The sequence below is a fragment of the Xenopus tropicalis genome, chromosome 9 (assembly GCF_000004195.4).
Source record: "Xenopus tropicalis strain Nigerian chromosome 9, UCB_Xtro_10.0, whole genome shotgun sequence".
In the NCBI taxonomy this organism is placed as follows: Eukaryota; Metazoa; Chordata; class Amphibia; order Anura; family Pipidae; genus Xenopus; species Xenopus tropicalis.
Window position 1 is genome coordinate 14,043,593 of NC_030685.2, and position 19,815 is coordinate 14,063,407.

At 46.9% G+C, this 19,815-nt stretch overlaps 3 protein-coding genes across 5 annotated transcripts in view; 1 reads left to right on the plus strand and 2 right to left on the minus strand.

Moving 5' to 3' along the window:
- Positions 1-1,618: 1,618 nt before the first annotated feature.
- On the plus strand, positions 1,619-2,566 carry t2r52 (bitter taste receptor 52). The gene is given in 1 exon segment (NM_001172035.1): positions 1,619-2,566. A coding segment is annotated over 1 exon segment (948 nt).
- A 6,403-nt stretch (positions 2,567-8,969) lies between these two features.
- On the minus strand, positions 8,970-11,067 carry LOC116407668 (olfactory receptor 477-like). Its single transcript, XM_031893426.1, has one exon. It carries the CDS (start codon positions 10,261-10,263, stop codon positions 9,244-9,246), a length of 1,020 nt encoding a protein of 339 aa, XP_031749286.1. The 5' UTR covers positions 10,264-11,067; the 3' UTR covers positions 8,970-9,243.
- Positions 11,068-15,018: 3,951 nt separating this feature from the next.
- The window catches only part of cfap70 (cilia and flagella associated protein 70), a 30,002-nt gene continuing 25,205 nt past the window's right edge, over positions 15,019-19,815 (minus strand). For 2 of the 3 annotated variants that reach the window (XM_031893374.1, XM_004918098.4), the window contains exons 22-28: positions 19,203-19,303; positions 18,959-19,111; positions 18,714-18,875; positions 17,516-17,605; positions 16,637-16,738; positions 16,383-16,430; positions 15,026-15,361 (exon numbers count right to left, since the gene is read on the minus strand). In XM_031893374.1, coding sequence (XP_031749234.1) covers positions 15,281-15,361; positions 16,383-16,430; positions 16,637-16,738; positions 17,516-17,605; positions 18,714-18,875; positions 18,959-19,111; positions 19,203-19,303 — 737 coding nt within the window. In that variant the 3' untranslated portion in view covers positions 15,026-15,280. Of the gene's footprint in view, positions 15,362-16,382; positions 16,431-16,636; positions 16,739-17,515; positions 17,606-18,713; positions 18,876-18,958; positions 19,112-19,202; positions 19,304-19,815 lie in introns of all 3 variants that reach the window. The other variant, XM_002940598.5, reaches the window with a different exon arrangement.

Genomic DNA, 19,815 nt, shown 5'->3' on the forward strand with positions numbered 1-19,815 from the left:
GTTTTATGATTTGATATTTACTTGAATTTTTTTTGTAGAAAACTCATTATTTGACCAACTTCAAAACCTATACATTTGGTGGATTCTTATATTTCCTTTCTATTTTATCTATTCATTTTGTTTTTTCCTGCAGTTTTTATTTTATTCACCTTCTGTCTTACTCTTTAACGTCTGCTTAATGGCAGTTGTATAGTTGGGGGTTAGTTGGGTCCATAGTTCTGCATAATGCACCTTTCTTCTAAGCCACGGTTAATAGGCAATAGGAGCAGATAAATCCGTCATAGACGCTAAAACAACAAGGTGCAAATGATTTATGTATGGTGACCTTGTGTCTGCTCTTTGTAAATGAAGCATTTTCCCATTGCTTTGTATGCAAATATTAGATTCCTAGCTAGCAGAAGAGTAAAAGCTGTGTATGTTTGTATGTTTGTGCACTGATAGACAGCTGTGTGGTTGTGTAAGTGGCAGGTGATATGAAAGGTGTGTGAATGGCCAGTAACAAAGGTTGAAGCCTTGGCGTGGCGTTACTGCTCACATGGAGACCCATGTGCTAATTCAACCATCGGACATTATCAGGGGTGTATTTAGATCAGCTGCTGCCCTAGACTCCGGACCTAAATATGCCCCTAAACAGGCCTAGACCATTATTCCTCCCCCAACAAGCTTTATGGTTGGCTCTACCCATTGGCATAGGCAGCATTAGTCTGACATGGACCAAACCAAAGGTGGCCATACACGTAACAATCCGCTTGCCTGGCGAGGTCACCAAGCGAGCGGATCTTCTCCCGATATAGGTGGGGAATATCAGGGGAATTAGATCAACTGTTAAGGACTCAATCGGACAGATATTGTTCGGCAGGTTAAAAGATTTTGTCGGATCGGGGACTGCATTGGCTCGTGGATGCGGTCCCCGATCCGACTAAATCTTTTAACCTGCCTGATTGATATCTGGCCAATTTCAGGCCAGATGTCGGTTGGGCAGGCCCGTCGGTAGTGCCCCTACACTGGCCTACACTGGCCAATAAGCTGCTGAATTGGTCTAAGGGACCAATATTGACAGCTACAATCTACCCGTGTATGGGACTCCTCCACCAGAGCCAGGGCCAATCCATCCTGCTAGAATAAGCATTTCTAACACTTTAACGTTGTTGACCTTTACACTACTTTAGCCGATACTTGGCCTTGTGTATAGTGGAGCTGCTTCCCCTGCAGTGTGAAGGGTTAAAAAGGGGCTTTTATTTCTCTTTTTCTTGTTGATCTCTTTCCCTTTCCGTACTGACAGTTGAAGAATGGATTCATTTGCAAATTGTTATGTATACTAACACCACTAGGTTTGTTTGTCTTTTGCACTCTCTAATGCAAATGTTAGAGATGTAGTTATACAATATCTTTGGGAATTTGTATATGTGTAAATCTTGGAATGACGCGTGGGTCCTACTCTTCAAATCATTTACCGTAAGGATCATTGCTGCATTTCTGCCTGGATGAGGGTAAAGAAGTCCAGGTCTGATTGAGCCAACTAAGATCATTGGTACCTAATATTTAGTGGAACTTCCAGATAACACCATATTTTCTATAAAGTCCCTGGAGGAGCTAGAAGAAGTCATTTGAAGATAACATGGAATTTATGTTCAGCTCTGTACTCACGATCATATATCTGGTTGAAAACATTGCCGGGTTGGTGTGCAGTGTGTTCATCATTTCAGTGAATTGCTATTGCTATATAAAAGGGCAAGGTTTGAACCCTATCGACCAGATTATCGTCTGCCTCACCTTTTACGACGCCATCTTCTCTGGCTCCAATGGGGCTTCCATCCTCTGCTCTGTTCTTCTCCCAAACGCAACCTCTGTGGACAAAATCCTCAGCTGTATCTCGATTTTCTCAGTACTCTCATGCGCTTGGTTCAACGCTTGTCTGTGTTGCTACTTCTTTGTCAAAATCTGTGACCACAAACTTGGCTTCCTTGCCCAGCTCAAGAGGAACATTGACCCCCTGATGCCCAGGATCATTTTGGCCATTCACTTTCTACCCATCGCTAGCACCTTAGTTACCAGTTTGAGTTCTAATGGAGTATACACGGCCAATACTACAGCTCCAGCCTTGCAGAAGTCCTTCTTTACTTATAGTGGGGAAAATGTCTCCATTGCTTTTGCTTTGATGTTTATCAACTGCGGTATTCCCACCCTGATTGTAACAGTCACCACAGCCCATATCATCGTGTCTCTGTGCAAGCACACTCGTCATATGCAGGAGAATGTGGGGGACGCTGGTGGCCCCAACCTGAAGGTTCTCCGAAGAGCTGCTTATACCATGATATGTCTCCTTATATTTTATATTATAGCCTGTGCTGTATTAATAATTGTCTTGCTATCTCAGGACCAAAGGGTACATTACATCAATTATCTGATGGGTTATGCTTTACCCTCTGCAGAGGGCGCCATTTTAATCCTTGGAAACAACAGACTGAGGGGGGCATGTTTACACATACTGCACAAGTACAGGGCAAAAAGTAACCATGGAGGTGAAGGAGTAAGCACTACAGGAGCATCCCAACCTGCTTCGTGATTTTACTAGAAGGCTATAGGGCCCATTAGAACTGTAACCGCCGTTGCAGTTGTGCACAAAATGGCACAGTTGTCCCTCAAGTTTATGCAATTTATTAAAGACACTTGCATTGAAAGATGCTCCCCTCACTTCCCTATAGTTCTGCTCAGCGCCACTGGGTCGGTCCCGCTCCTCAGATAATTCGCACCTAGTGATGAGCGAATCTGTCACGTTTCGCTTTGCCATAAAATTCGCGAAACGGTGAAAAATTTGCGAAATGCATTTGTCGCGCGTTATTTTTGTCGCCTGTGTCTTTTTTGTCTCCTGCGTCTATTTTTTGTCATCACACTTTTTTGACGCGACTGCGCCCAATTTGACGCACAGCAAAAAGAAAATTCTGTGCCGAATTTTCACAGAAGTTTCGCGAAACAATTCGCCAATGGTGAAATGCGGAAATTTGCTGCGAATCCAGGCCTGGCAAAAAAATCACTCATAACTAATCGCGCCTAAGAGCACCTACTGAGGCTCGGGGACCCTTGAGCTACCACCACATGTTGGTGTTAATTCCAGATTTTGCAACGTGAGTTAAATAAATAGGGGCTTGTGCTGAACATACTTTTTGCCTATTGTTTTATTAACCTATCTGTGGTTTTTGTTATTGGTCCCATTAAACAAGTAAATGAAGCTACATTTCTAACATCCTGATTGTGCTGAGTTACTGTTTGCAGAGGAGCAGGTAGTAGAGAAATATCAGTCTAACCGCACACTAGTTCTCCTGGTTGGCGCAAAGGGCGCTCTTGCTAACTACTCCTGAATGATTCACACTCCTACAGTGTGCTTAAACGCTAGCCTCTTAATAACTTTATTCATGGGGTCCATGTACCCCAACTTCTCTAAGGAGAAGCTTCATCACAGAGATCTAAACTTCTTCCTTCATTTTATGGCCTCCCTATACCTCAGGGCCTTCAGTACTTCTACCTGCTACCCAAGCTGTAATCCTATGAGGAAGAACTAAGGGTTCCCTCCCTTTTCATCAACTAAGAACTAGTGATGAGCGAATCTGTTCCGTTTCGCTTCGGCGAAAAATTCGTGAATCTTTGAAAAATTCGCGAAGCGGCGAAAATGTCGTGCGACAAAAAAAATTGTCGCCCGCGGCTATTATTTTGTCGCGCGGCTCTTGTTTCGTCGCCCGCGGCTCTTGTTTCGTCGCCCGCGGCTCTTGTTTCGTCGCCCGCGGCTCTTGTTTCGTCGCGCGGCTCTTGTTTCGTTGCGCGGCTCTTGTTTCGTCGCCCGCGGCTCTTGTTTCGGCGCCCGCAGCTATTATTTTGTCGCACGGCTCTTGTTTCGTCGCCCGCGGCTCTTGTTTCGTCGCGCGGCTCTTGTTTCGTCGCCTGCGGCTCTTGTTTCGTCGCGCGGCTCTTGTTTCGTCGCACGGCTCTTGTTTCGTCGCCCGCGACTATTCTTTTTTGACGCCGCGACAATTTTTGGACGTGCGGCAAATTTTTCGCGAATCCATGCCTGGCGAAACTTTTCGCCCATCACTACTAAGAACCAAGAAATACCCATAACACACCAAGGCCATGAGGAAACTCTATGGGGGCGATTTATTAAGACATGAACGCTCCGAGTGTATTTATGCCATTTTTTTCGCACTTGCGCAACTTTTTCGTGTGCAAATTTTTCATACGCTTGTGCGAAAAATTCGGAAAGGTTCTGCTGCTCTTTACAATCGTTCGGTACGAAAATTTCGTAACTTTCGGATCGCCAATACGATATTATCGTGACTGTTACGATTTTTCCGTGATTTGCGATCTGCAGAAATTATCGTATCCAATCCGAATTTTTCCCATTCGGGATTCGAACTCGTGTTTTAATGAATCAGCCCCTATGTAACTGTCTGTACATGGCTAGTGATGAGCGAATCTGTCCCGTTTCGCTTCGCCATGAAATTTGCGAAACGGCAAGAAAATTTGCGAAACGGCGAAAAATTTGCATGATTTTTTTTGTTGCCTGTGTCTATTTTTTTTTTGTCGCCTGTGGGTATTCTTCACCCTTTTTTTGAGCAACCGCACCCTTTTTGATGCAACCACACCCTTTTTTTGCGCGACCACACCCTTTCTTGCTGCAACCGCGCCTAATTTGACGTGCGACAGACAAAAATTACTCGTGGCGAAATTTCCGCCGGTCGTGAATTTTCACAGAAGTTTCGCAAAACAATTCGCCAATGGCGAAATGTGGGAATTCTCTGCGAATCCATGGCTGGCGACAAAAATTCACTCATCACTATATATGGCACATCTCTGTAAGGCAGCAAAGAGATACGTAAGAAGCCCAGATACGTAAGAAGCCCCAAATTGTGAGGGTTGTGTTACCCTTCAAGCACAACAAATGGTAGAGATTTTACAAATGTGGGAAATTTAGTTTTCAACCATAAATTGATTAATTTATGTGGAACACAAAGAAGAATAAGATCCAGCTTTCCAGTATCATTTAATAAGGGGGTTAAGATCTGTATATAACAGCTAAAACCCGTTCCCCAGCGATGGGGTTGGTCAGGGCCGCCATCAGAAATCACGGGGCCCCTCACAAAAAAGTTTTCTGGGCTCCTCCCACACCCCCAATGGCCCCTCCCCCAGTGACCCCTCCCATCAATACAAAGAACATAAAACATTGGTAGCCAGGGCCCCCTAAAACATTGGTGTCCAGGAGTTACATTTTGCATTGGTGCCAGGGCAGGTACCCCCTAAATCATTGCTAGCCAGCCCAGGGCTCCCTAAAAGTTTGGTAGCCAGTGCCCCCCTAAACAGGCCCCCCCAAAGCATTCTCCAGCTTCCCCCAGGCCCCCCCAAAGCATTCTCCAGCTTCCCCCAGGCCCCCCCCAAAGCATCCTCCAGCTTCCCCCAGGGCCCCACCACAAAGCTTTCTCCAGCTTCCCCCAGGCCCCCCACAAAGCTTTCTCCAGCTTCCCCCAGGCCCCCCACAAAGCATTCTCCAGGTTCCCCCAGGTCCCTCCACAAAGCTTTCTCCAGGTTCCCCCAGGCCCCTCCACAAAGCTTTCTCCAGGTTCCCCCAGGCCCCTCCACAAAGCTTTCTCCAGGTTCCCCCAGGCCCCTCCACAAAGCTTTCTCCAGGTTCCCCCAGGCCCCTCCACAAAGCTTTCTCCAGGTTCCCCCAGGCCCCTCCACAAAGCTTTCTCCAGCTTCCCCCAGGCCCCCCACAAAGCTTTCTCCAGGTTCCCCCAGGCCCCTCCACAAAGCTTTCTCCAGCTTCCCCCAGGCCCCCCACAAAGCTTTCTCCAGGTTCCCCCAGGCCCCCCACAAAGCATTCTCCAGGTTCCCCCAGGCCCCTCCACAAAGCTTTCTCCAGCTTCCCCCAGGCCCCTCCACAAAGCTTTCTCCAGGTTCCCCCAGGCCCCTCCACAAAGCTTTCTCCAGCTTCCCCCAGGCCCCCCACAAAGCTTTCTCCAGGTTCCCCCAGGCCCCCCACAAAGCATTCTCCAGGTTCCCCCAGGCCCCTCCACAAAGCTTTCTCCAGGTTCCCCCAGGCCCCTCCACAAAGCTTTCTCCAGGTTCCCCCAGGCCCCTCCACAAAGCTTTCTCCAGGTTCCCCCAGGCCCCTCCACAAAGCTTTCTCCAGCTTCCCCCAGGCCCCCCACAAAGCATTCTCCAGGTTCCCCCAGGCCCCTCCACAAAGCTTTCTCCAGCTTCCCCCAGGCCCCCCACAAAGCTTTCTCCAGGTTCTCCCAGGCCCCTCCACAAAGCTTTCTCCAGCATCCCCCAGGCCCCCCACAAAGCATTCTCCAGGTTCCCCCAGGCCCCCCCCCACAAAGCTTTCTCCAGGTTCCCCCAGGCCCCTCCACAAAGCTTTCTCCAGCATCCCCCAGGCCCCCCACAAAGCCTTCTCCAGGTTCCCCCAGGCCCCTCCACAAAGCTTTCTCCAGGTTCCCCCAGGCCCCTCCACAAAGCCTTCTCCAGGTTCCCCCAAGCCCCTCCACAAAGCTTTCTCCAGGTTCCCCCAGGCCCCTCCACAAAGCTTTCTCCAGCATCCCCCAGGCCCCCCACAAAGCATTCTCCAGGTTCCCCCAGGCCCCCCCACAAAGCTTTCTCCAGGTTCCCCCAGGCCCCTCCACAAAGCTTTCTCCAGCATCCCCCAGGCCCCCCACAAAGCCTTCTCCAGGTTCCCCCAGGCCCCTCCACAAAGCTTTCTCCAGGTTCCCCCAGGCCCCTCCACAAAGCCTTCTCCAGGTTCCCCCAGGCCCCTCCACAAAGCTTTCTCCAGGTTCCCCCAGGCCCCTCCACAAAGCTTTCTCCAGGTTCCCCCAGGCCCCTCCACAAAGCATTCTCCAGGTTCCCCCAGGCCCCTCCACAAAGCTTTCTCCAGGTTCCCCCAGGCCCCTCCACAAAGCATTCTCCAGGTTCCCCCAGGCCCCTCCACAAAGCTTTCTCCAGGTTCCCCCAGGCCCCTCCACAAAGCTTTCTCCAGGTTCCCCCAGGCCCCTCCACAAAGCTTTCTCCAGGTTCCCCCAGGGCCGGCCGGCCTGCCTACCTGCCTGCTGCCGTGGTGTCCTCCGGAGGAGGGAGTGAGGGCCCGGACTTGATTAAAGGGGGCCCGAGCTAAGAAAACTTTAGCACGGCCGGGCCCCCTTTAAAGCTAAAAACGTCCGGGCCCGGGACGATCGTACCCCCTGTGCCCCCCTGATGGCGGCCCTGGGGTTGGTACCTGTGGGGAAGTGCATTGTGAATGTGTGTTTCGTGCTCTTGGACTGCAATATAATAATAAAGACTCCCTTGCTTGGGGGATTGGAGAGTTACCATTCTGCCTGCCGTCAGCCTGTGTCCAGTCCATAATGCCCTTTCCCATATTGTTCTTCTCCAGGGTAGTAACACAAGCAGAACAAACAATAGCCCTGTCAGGGCTGCCATTGGAGAGCCACTTGTAAACAGTGTATTGTGTAGCAGAGAATGTATCAACAAAAAAAAATCAATTCTACCAGCACATAACTTTTTTGTAGACACAAAATTATTTTTACATAATAAATTCTGTATACACCAATTATATATTTTTTTTCATATTTTTATTTCACTGATGTTATCTAGAGCATGCACAGCATACACTGGAAATTAAAAATACCACATTCACATTGAGGCAATATTTCGCACTTTGCACACAGCTCTAGGTTAGTAAATAAACTCAAGCAGATTTTGTGATTAGACTATTCGTTTGACGAATACAGAAATGTTTGTGACCACAAAAAAGAATATTATCAGCACCGTGTCCTTTCTGCAAATACAAAAATTCATTCTTTTTAACAAAATACATTTTTGTGATGACAAAAAGTAACTTTGTCATTCAAATGTAAATGATAGATTCTGAGCTCCCAATATATATTCTATGTCTCAAAATGTACTGAGTACAAATAATGGCCAATAGGCGTGACCCACATACTGCCATAGATGCAGTCCACTTCTGTCATTAATGTATTTTTTAATGGAATACATATTTAGTACTATGGAGGAATGAGGGTTGACTACATGAATATTAAGTACATGAGAGTGGAACTGAGAACAAACAATACACAAAATATAAAGTATTGCTCATATACATTTTATGTTGAACCGAAATTTATAAATGAACAGTCCACTTGTGATGGCTCTGCACAGGCCTTTCCATATGATCCAGTTGGTCAATTTAATGGGAAGCTTTGAAGGAGAATAAATGGGTTAATTACTGGAAGGTGCCAATGTGCTAGATCTTACCTCAGATTCTAGGGTGATGCTCCTCTTTGCAGAAAAATGCAGTGGCCTAGGGTGCTGTTCTAGTAAGTGCCGTGCCACCCTATTCTCCCTATCTCCAGTAATCTAAAGGGGGCCACACACGAGCAGATCTTCTCCCGATATCCCCACCTACGGGTGGGCAATATCGGATTAATTCAGTTGTTTTGCCATGGGACCAAACAATTGAATTAGAAGGAAAGGTATATGTGGTGTTGGTTCAGGGACAGCATCAATGAGCCAATGTGGTCCCTGCCCTATTGAGACTGGGCCAATTTCAGGCCAGATGTCAGTCGGGCAGACCCATTGTTCATACCCATACATAGGCAGATAAGCTGCGAATCGGGCTAAAGCAACCAAAATTGTATGTAGAATCAGCTCGTGTATGGCCACCTTTACTGTGGCCCTAGAACAGTGATCCCCAACCAGTAGCTCAGGGGCAACATGTTGCTCCCCAACCCCTTGGATGCTGCTCTCAGTGCCCCCAAACCAGGGAGTTATTTTTGAATTCCTGACTTGGGGGCAAGTTTTAGTTGAATAAAAACAAGATTTCCTACCAAATAAAGCCCCTGTAAGCTGATAGGGTGCATAGAGGCTGCCTAATAGCCAATCACAGCCCTTATTTGGCTCCTCCATGAACTTTTATGGTGCTTGTGTTGCTCCCCAAGTCTTTTTACATTTGACTGTGGCTCCCGAGTAAGAAATGTTGGGGACCCCTGCCCTCGGACATGCACATTACACAGTAGAACCTATGTTTCAGCCTTTTAAATCTACGTTCTGGTTTTACTATACAGTTCCGGGCAGCCACAAGGGAACCCTGGGACAGGTGAGAAGTACCCTGGGCCAAAGAAAAGCACTAGCCCTAGGTATGGGGTAAGCAATTATAATTATTGGATCTTGTGGGTTTTTGTTTCCCTTATTCAGATCCTACAGTAACATTTTTATTGCATGTTTCCTTTTCAATAACCCACCCAAAGCTGATTTGATCTCCTGATTCCTCAGAGAGTAGATGATGGGATTTAAAAACGGTGTAAGCATAGTGTAAAGCAACGAGACCACCTTGTTCCTCGTCTTTGAATGTCCTTTGTTAGGCATCACATACACCATGATTATTGTCATGTAATACATGGAAACCACCCCCAGGTGAGAGCTACAGGTGGAGAAGGCTTTTTCCTTGCCCTTGAGCGATGGCATTCTCAGGATAGACCTTATGATGCAACAATATGTAACAATGATAAAGAGAAATGGAAAGATGGTGGGTGTTGTGGAAAGCAAAGAAACCTCCAGCTCCACCATAGACGTGTCGGAGCAAGATAACCTCAACAGAGGAGCAAAGTCACAGAAAAAGTGGTCAATGATATTTGATCCACAGAAATATAGGGTGGATATAAAGCCAACTGAAATAGAACTGATTAAAGTAGCAAGAGCCCAACAAGTAATGGATAAGTAGATGCAGGACCAGTAGTCCATGATGGAGGCATAATGTAATGGACGGCAGATTGCTAAATATCGGTCATAGGACATCACTGTGAGTAGGAGGCTCTCTGTTGCCACGAAGGTGCCAAAGAGCTGAAGCTGCACGAGGCAGCCAGATATGGACATGGTGACTCCATTGCTGAGCAGGGCATCCAGCATAAGTGGAGTAATATTTGTGCTGAGCAAGACTTCAGACAGTGAGAGATGGCTGAGGAAAAAGTACATTGGAGAATATAAGAGCCTAGAAGACAACATCGGTGAGATGACCAGAAGGTTCCCAGATAAGATCAACGTGTAAATGGCAAAGAAACTTATAAAGAGCCCAACCCGGTAGCTGCGAGGGGTTTGGAATCCCAGGATGAAAACCTCACGTATAGGCGTCTGGTTCTGAGCACTTGTTTCTATTAGACTGTTAAACCCAGCCATAGTGTACTGACCCTTACTGACACCTATACAGAAGAGTAATTGCATATGATAAAAGAATTGCTACTTCCTATTCACAAAAATATACTATAAAGAACATTATACTGAGTGAAGAGCAATATAAGTGATGCAAAGCAGAGCAGGGACAGGCAGGGTGTGACAGTATCTGGGTGGTGGCCCTTAGCTTGGGTACCTGGGGGGCCCTGGGAACACCAGTCCGATGGTGGATAGCAAGCAATGTAAAGCGGAGCAGAGGCAAGCAGGGGAGGTGGGCCCTTGGCTTGGGTACCTGGGGGCCCTGGGAACACCAGTCCAATGGTTGGTAGCAAGCAATGCAAAGCGGAGCAGAGGTAAGCAGGGGAGGTGGGCCCTTGGCTTGGGTACCTGGGGGGCCCTGGGAACACCAGTCCAATGGTTGATAGCAAGCAATGCAAAGTGGAGCAGAGGCAAGCAGGGGAGGTGGGCCCTTGGCTTGGGACCCAGTGGGCCGGGGGGACCCCAGTCCGACACTTGCCGCTGGTGGGTATCTCTTGCAGGTGGTGAATGTGCCGATTGAGACGTGGGACTTTTATCTCATTGCTAATGAATGGCTTTGTCTAATTAAGCCAGGCTGCTGATTAGAAATACCAAGAGACCAATCCCACTGCAGCTTAGAAGGGGAGAGAAATGTGTTTACATGAAACAAGTAAAATCCCCTGAGTGGCATCTGAGTAGGAATATTCTTGGGAATAAAATCAAAATGGAATGAAACACTCATCCAATGAGACTCTATAGAACACTAAAATGTCACATTTCATGTGTCTGTGTTGAATTAGAGCCACATTCTCCCATATACTGGGCCTGATAAATGCTCTGCTCAGTGCCATTGGCTGCCGTACCTCCCCCCTTAGGGGCCTCAATAGAAGTGCAAGAGTCTCGTACTAATTTTAGGTGTAGTCTCTCCTACACAGTCCATGTTCTGATTCCACACAGTCCAGGTTCTGATCTACGTTATATGCCGCACTTATGTACATTTACTTACTTTCCCTTTACAGTTTCCATTCCCTAAGGACATATATCACCTAACAATGTATGGGGGGAAGAACATGGTTGAATGGGCTCTACAGTCTGCCATTATTGGGGTGCAATTGGAACTGAATGAACCAGTAAGGATGAGCTACAGTTGGGCTCTAGATTTATATGCAGGGATTACAAGCCTCAGTACTTAGTGCCACACATCTGGGCATTTCTGACTGTGTCGTTGCGGTGAGTGCGATGACGCTGCAGTGAGCACAATGATGCTCTAAGCATTTTTTTTAATGCTGGACTTCTGTTAGTTGTTAGTCTTGCCAGTTGTCTATTTCCTCTCTTGTTGGAACCATATTCCCTTTAAATACAGTTTGCTCTCGTTATGCTTTTCCAAGTTGGCTTTTGGTCTCTCAGATCCTACTCAAGTTATAGAGAGTTTACATGGTTTCTTATTCCCGTTTATTGACTTACTGACCTTATTGCCCGCCCTCGACTACAATATTCCCTTCCCTCAGTCCATCCCTTTCTTATTCCTTCCCGTTTATTGACTCACTCACCTTATTGCCCGCCCTCGACTACAATATTCCCTTCCCTCAGTCCATCCCTTTCTTATTCCTTTCCGTTTATTGACTCACTCACCTTATTGCCCGCCCTCGACTACAATATTCCCTTCCCTCAGTCCATCCCTTTCTTATTCCTTCCCATTTATTGACTCACTGACCTTATTGCCCGCCCTCGACTACAATATTCCCTTCCCTCAGTCCATCCCTTTCTTATTCCTTCCCGTTTATTGACTCACTCACCTTATTGCCCGCCCTCGACTACAATATTCCCTTCCCTCAGTCCATCCCTTTCTTATTCCTTCCCATTTATTGACTCACTGACCTTATTGCCCGCCCTCGACTACAATATTCCCTTCCCTCAGTCCATCCCTTTCTTATTCCTTCCCGTTTATTGACTCACTGACCTTATTGCCCGCCCTCGACTACAATATTCCCTTCCCTCAGGCCATCCCTTTCTTATTCCTTCCAGTTTATTGACTCACTGACCTTATTGCCCGCCCTCGACTACAATATTCCCTTCCCTCAGTCCATCCCTTTCTTATTCCTTCCCGTTTATTGACTCACTCACCTTATTGCCCGCCCTCGACTACAATATTCCCTTCCCTCAGTCCATCCCTTTCTTATTCCTTCCCGTTTATTGACTCACTGACCTTATTGCCCGCCCTCGACTACAATATTCCCTTCCCTCAGTCCATCCCTTTCTTATTCCTTCCCGTTTATTGACTCACTGACCTTATTGCCCGCCCTCGACTACAATATTCCCTTCCCTCAGTCCATCCCTTTCTTATTCCTTCCCGTTTATTGACTCACTGACCTTATTGCCCGCCCTCGACTACAATATTCCCTTCCCTCAGTCCATCCCTTTCTTATTCCTTCCCGTTTATTGACTCACTGACCTTATTGCCCGCCCTCGACTACAATATTCCCTTCCCTCAGTCCATCCCTTTCTTATTCCTTCCCGTTTATTGACTCACTGACCTTATTGCCCGCCCTCGACTACAATATTCCCTTCCCTCAGTCCATCCCTTTCTTATTCCTTCCCGTTTATTGACTCACTGACCTTATTGCCCGCCCTCGACTACAATATTCCCTTCCCTCAGTCCATCCCTTTCTTATTCCTTCCCGTTTATTGACTCACTGACCTTATTGCCCGCCCTCGACTACAATATTCCCTTCCCTCAGTCCATCCCTTTCTTATTCCTTCCCGTTTATTGACTCACTGACCTTATTGCCCGCCCTCGACTACAATATTCCCTTCCCTCAGTCCATCCCTTTCTTATTCCTTCCCGTTTATTGACTCACTGACCTTATTGCCCGCCCTCGACTACAATATTCCCTTCCCTCAGGCCATCCCTTTCTTATTCCTTCCCGTTTATTGACTCACTCACCTTATTGCCCGCCCTCGACTACAATATTCCCTTCCCTCAGTCCATCCCTTTCTTATTCCTTCCCGTTTATTGACTCACTCACCTTATTGCCCACCCTCGACTACAATATTCCCTTCCCTCAGTCCATCCCTTTCTTATTCCTTCCCGTTTATTGACTCACTGACCTTATTGCCCGCCCTCGACTACAATATTCCCTTCCCTCAGTCCATCCCTTTCTTATTCCTTCCCGTTTATTGACTCACTGACCTTATTGCCCACCCTCGACTACAATATTCCCTTCCCTCAGTCCATCCCTTTCTTATTCCTTCCCGTTTATTGACTCACTGACCTTATTGCCCGCCCTCGACTACAATATTCCCTTCCCTCAGTCCATACCTTTCTTATTCCTTCCCTTTTATTGACTCACTCACCTTATTGCCCGCCCTCGACTACAATATTCCCTTCCCTCAGTCAATACCTTGCTGATTCCCAGTCTGATTAGGTTCCCGTATCAGTGGCATCAGTGAAGGCGCTGCTTGCAGGGGTTCTACTGCTTCTCAGAAGACTAGGACTAGTACCAACCAGTCTTTTGAGAGTCACTCGTTTGTGTGTACCAAAATGCCACATCAAGAATGTGCTACAGTTGTCTTTATTCTTTCCCTCTAGGCTTTCATGCCAACATCATATAACCCTCTGATTCTTGTCTAAGTCCAGCAAGCTGATCAGTCTTCATCACTCCTGTCCCAAAAGTTCATCTTGTGGTATCTATGTCTATCAATAGCAACCAAAATAGTCAGCAATTCAGCCAGGCGCCATTTTCAGTTGAACGTAAGGCCACACTTAAGGCCGCAGATGCCCCTTTACTGCTGGTACGGGGGGGGGGTGCTCTTGTTGAGCAAGGAGAACATTGGAAGAGGAGAGGCAAAAGGGTGAAATCTAGTTTTTCCACGCCTTGTAGAAACGGAACAGTTGCCGTTTGTTCCTGCTGACTGGCCCAAGCCACTGCAATAATGATGGAGCCCTTTGAAGGGAAAGTAGACGTTCTCCTATGCATCAATGACCTTTGTTTATTGGCTGAAGTCCACAAACCTTTCGTTGAGTGTGAGCTACTGATACATCCAAGCCAACATCATGTATAGATTATTTATTATATATCATTTTTGGATTTGGCAAAGTACTGAATAAATTTGGGCAAATACTGAACCAAATCCATAACCTAGTTTGTATATTCAGCCTGGGAAAAACTCAGCGCTACATAAACCAAGTATAGATTGGATCAGCCCATTCCAGCTCAGACTGGGGTAGTTTACATTTTATTTTCCTTGGAACTCCGGCTTCCGAACCAAAATTTGTTAAAGAGAAACCCCTAATATACCTGTCACGGGAAGTTGCACAATAACAGCAAAAGTGCAGAGCAGAACAATGGGCTTGTTTATCAGTTTTGGGAATGGAAAAAAACGGCTTGGTTTTGCCCAGGACAACTCCCATTGGCTTCTACATAAACTCACAAGCTTTGAGATGTTTTACATCCCAGTTTTCAGATTTTTTGCACTTATAAATATCAAACATTCGAGTTTTTGAACCATAATATTGGGAGTTGTGGTGCCAAAAAATTTGAATTGTGTAAACATTTTCGAATTACAAAGTTGATAAATCCCCCCCTTATTGTGTCTGTTTGGTACTTATTTATTTCATTAGCGCTGTGGGGTCCCAGGCCTGAATAGCCGCATGTTCTTCTGGTTGCCATGTTGGGACTGTTGGGGATAGAAACTCGAGACTCCCCTCTGAAAATGAGTGGGTACCGGTACCCTGCGATACAGGGAATTAGGGGTAATACCATTAAAGGTGAATAAAACAATTTGGAATTATTTCTTATGGTGACAGGTCCCCTTTAATAAACAAAAGGCTCCAAGTTTTGCAGTAGGAATTATCCATTAGGTCCAAGAGGCTGCAGAATGAGGAATACTCTCCTGCTATTAACTTTCATTGCTAACGTAATGCTCCCCCTAATCTATATACATGGGCAGAACCTGGGCAGCTTATCTGTCAGTGCCACCATGATGCTTGGTGCTGCCGAGATGCCATAGCTATATATATATACATACAGTATAACATGATAGAGTGCCATTAGAAGGATGGGTCTCCAAAGCCGAGCTCCTCTTGTAAGGAATGGATCTCTGTGAGCAAATCCTCCTTCTGTAGATTCAGCTGGTGGGAAATAAAATAAAAGACCCTTAGTATTGTGTCCGGTGATAAGGGGCCCTGGGCTTATTAGTTGCCAAAAAGGCATGAAATGCACCAGGGGGGAATATGTGATATTATATGTTTTATATAAATTACTGTTGTGTTCTGCTGGAGCAGCTTCTTTAAGTATTGGCCTCAAATTCCATTTATTAAACAAAGTGCCTGGACCCCCTTATACTTGCTGAGTTCTACTATGTGGGATTCTCATTAACAACTATTTATACCTTACTCCAAAACGGAAACTGGAGAAGGAAGGCCCACTGGGTTTTGTGTAAATGTAAATTCCCAGGCATTCTATTCGCTGCTGGAACAGTAATTATAGATATAGGATCCCATCAGTACACAGTATTGGCCTGGGGTACGTGGGGCCCACCAGTAAGCCTGACCCCAAGGGCCCACCACCCCAGCTTCCACTGCTGAACCCCCACTCCGGCTGCCTCCAGTAAAACTGCTGAACCCCCACTCCGGGCCCACCAGTAAACCTGACCCCAAGGGCCCACCACCCCAGCTTCCACTGCTGAACCCCCACTCCGGGTGCCTCCAGTAAAACTGCTGAACCCCCACTCCGGGCCCACCAGTAAGCCTGACCCCAAGGGCCCACCACCCCAGCTTCCACTGCTGAACCCCCACTCCGGCTGCCTCCAGTAAAACTGCTGAACCCCCACTCCGGGCCCACCAGTAAGCCTGACCCCAAGGGCCCACCACCCCAGCTGCCACTGCTGAACCCCCACTCCGGCTGCCTCCAGTAAAACTGCTGAACCCCCACTCCGGGCCCACCAGTAAACCTGACCCCAAGGGCCCACCACCCCAGCTGCCACTGCTGAACCCCAACTTTGGCTGCCTCAATACCCCCTTTCCAGCACCAACTCAGACCTTCACCTCCCATACAGACAAGAGCAGAACCCACTAGGATTTCTCCCGATGTCCCACTGGGCCAGTATGACCCTGGTTGTTTAGCAACAATAAAGCAGAAATTGGTACCAACCTTCCTCGTGTATTTATACGACTGCTCGGCCTCCAGCTGCCTCCCAGTCTAAAAAAAGCATGGTTGGAATCAGTAAGTACAGGGGGAAAAGTAATATTCCACAATCATCAATAAATAAATAAATAAATGCATGTTATGTTAAACCAGTGCAGTACCCATAGCAGTCAGACAGCGAATTGCTCTGATTGGTCTAGGAGAATTAAAGCAACTGCCTGATTGGTTGGAGACCCACAAACCTGGTGTCAGGGACTCACCTTCAGGCAGACGAGAGTGAGGTAACCCCACACCTCCGCGTTGTTGTTGTTTAAAGCGTTTGCTTCTGAGAGAGCGTCTTCTGCTTCTTCCATCTCCTCCAGCTGTTCGGGGACACAGAAAGTCATGTCAAGCACACATCAAACTAAGGGAAACGTCGGGAGAATAAAGGAATGCTTTGGGGTGCAGCTTTGCTCAGAAAATGAAGTCTGGGGGCAGGAAAGATCATCGGAAGTTTCTCTGGTCACTTCCAAGCAGAGCAACAAGTTCCTATTCTAAGGAAACTCACTTGACTTGCCTGAAATGACCAGCAGGTGGCACTGATATTTTAAATTCATTATATTACAGTGTAAAACTGCAAATATCTTGAAAGCCAGGAAGAAAATAATGTTAAGTGCCATTCATTTCCTTTAAAACCCATAAATATTGGTTTGAATTTATTCAGAGTGGCCCTCTGAGCACTTAACCTATTATACCTATTATATTAGCAGTTTTATATTGCTAGGCCGGCTTTCAGCTTTATGCAGGCCCGGAGTGCCAGTAACTCTAACTGCCTCTGCACATCCTGTATTCCCAGGCTGATTCTCAGTTGATGCAAAAGCCTGGTTTTAGCAGCCTAAAACCGCAAATATCCCAGAAAACCCCTAAAAAAACAGAAAATGAATGTAAATGGCAAAAAGTGCTCTGAGAACCCTAATTAAGTTTACATCCATTAATTTTTGGGGGTTTTTAGATCACTTTTTAGTGGTTTCCATATAACATTATGAAACCCCCTGGGGAAAAGGCCCCCACCCCCAAAGACCCTCCCCTTATCGGACCACTGCCACTGAATTGCTAATCAGGAAGGAGCCAATGGCGTCTCTACATGGGAAGTATCTTACCCGGTAACAAGCGATTCCCGCTCCCAGCCAGGTCAGGCACGTTGGCGACTGTTTGCAGGCCAGCAGGTATGTCTTCTTGGCTTTTTCATACTGTCACATCAAGGAAGAGTCAAAGCTCATATTCGTCATTAAAGGGTAACTTAACAAGATATATATAACTGTATTATTCTGTATTCCCAGAGGCACACTTGATTAAGGTCTTTCTTAGCCTCAGCCATTGGTCACTGCATTGTGATGTACACTGAGCCAATCACTTGCAAGCCTGTTTGCTGTTCCATTTTCCTCCCTTCAGGGTAATGTCCCATGGAGAGATTAGGCTGAAGACACATGGGGTGATTAATTGCCGCAAACTCGGTCATGGTGACTAATTGTGGCTACTTACCCACCATAGGTTTCTATAAAAGTCACTGCGACTAACTGAGCGCATTTGTGCTGATTAGTCGCTGCGACTCCAAAGTCATGTGAAGTTGCAGGAGGCAAAGACACACAGAGCTACTAGTAGCAGCTACTTGTCACAGCTACTAAAACAGACAATGCTGATCATTTACTGATAACTGTCTCTACGTGTGTTTTAGCAGAGGCAATTCTTAGTATTGTCTATGGCAGCGGATTTTCTGGTGTTTAGTAGCCGTGACAACTAGCTGCTACTAAGTAGCTCTGTGTGTCGTAGCTGAAGTTGGTGATAATGAACAATATCCAGACTCAACTATCACAGCCCTTCAGGTTAACTATATGTTATAGAACTTTTCAATTGGTCTTTATTTATTATAGTCTTCTGTTTCCTTCTAGTTTTCAAATGGGGGTCACCGACCCAGGCAACCAAAAAGCTGTTGCTGTGTGAGGCTCCAATTTTATTGATATTGTTACTGTTAATAACTTATCTTTCTATTCTGTTGGTTAACTGGCTTCTATTTCCAACAGACCTGGAGGAGAACTTCTGCTACATTGTTTCCGTAGTCAGAACCAGAGAAAAGAACATATAACTGTAACTATATATAATGTAACCACGGTAAATATTAAATAAATATTAAATAAATGTATATTTGGAAGTTGTTTAGAATGAGGCATTATGTGGGTGAAGTTCCCCTTTATAAAATGCTGGTATAAAAGGACTATTCTACAGTGCCTCCATAGAGTCCATGTACATGCACTAAGCAACAGTATATCCTTGTCCTTCTCCTCCAACTCTCAGTCTTACCTCTTCTTCATCAAGGTAGATGGAGCCCAGGCGCAGATACACAGGGTGCATGTCGGAGGCGTCGCTCACCAGGCTGAGTGTGTGCTCATAGCAGCCCTTGGCCTCACTCTTTCTGCCACTCAGGAAGTTCAGGTGGCCCTTGAGGGCCCAAACATCAGGATTCTGTGAAGACATCAAGTATATCAGTCACTATATATGATACCAGGTCCAGAGGTCCGGCTAATGTGGCTGCAGAAGGGAAATACCTGGTGGTTGATCTGGGAAGCCTCCTGGAGGTTCTGCTGGGCCTTCTCCAGCTCCTTCCTCATGAGGTGCATCTGAGCGCACATCAGCTGGTACCTGCAGGTTGGGCCTCCATCTGGGCACAGCAACTCATGGGCCAGAGCTCTCTGTACAAACTGCATTTACATAAGCAGAGAAGAGAGAGATCAAGAAGGGAAATCCTGTTCCTCGTCTGCTACTCAATGCGTGCGAGTGTGCGGTTCTGACCTGCAAGGCGTTGACTCGAGTCAGAAACTGGGCTGCCTCCATGAAAATGCTGATGGCTTCTGGCTGGGCTTCTGGTTCCGAACTGGCCCTGGTTGTTACTTCTGAAATCAGAAACACAGGGCAGATGAAGGGAGCTGGAGGACGCTGAGGGGGGGGAGCTGGAGGATGTTGGGGAGAACGCTGGGGGACACTGAGGGGAGCTGGAGGATGTTGGGGAGGACGCTGGGTGGGGGAAGCTGGAGGACACTGAGGGCGGGGAGCTGGAGGATGTTGGGGAGAACGCTGGGGGATGTTGGGGGAGCTGGATGATGTTGGGAGGATGCTGGGGGGAGCTGGATGATGTTGGGGAGGATGCTGGGGGGAGCTGGAGTATGTTGGGGAGGACGCTGAGGGGAGCTGGAGGATGTTGGGGAGGACGCTGAGGGGAGCTGTCATTTTATTGGTATTTATTTTGATTATTGAAACTTAGCAGTAGCTGCTGCATTTTCCTCCCTAGGCTTATACTCAAGTCAATAAGTTTTTCCAGTTTTCTTAGGTAAAATTAGGTACCTTGGCTTATATTCGGATCGGCTTATACTCGAATATATACGGTTATTCCCATCCTCATTACCTT

Excerpts from the sequence above, each read along its gene's own strand:
- LOC116407668 (XM_031893426.1), bottom strand. The coding sequence starts at position 10,263 with ATGCAATTACTCTTCTGTATAGGTGTCAGTAAGGGTCAGTACACTATG.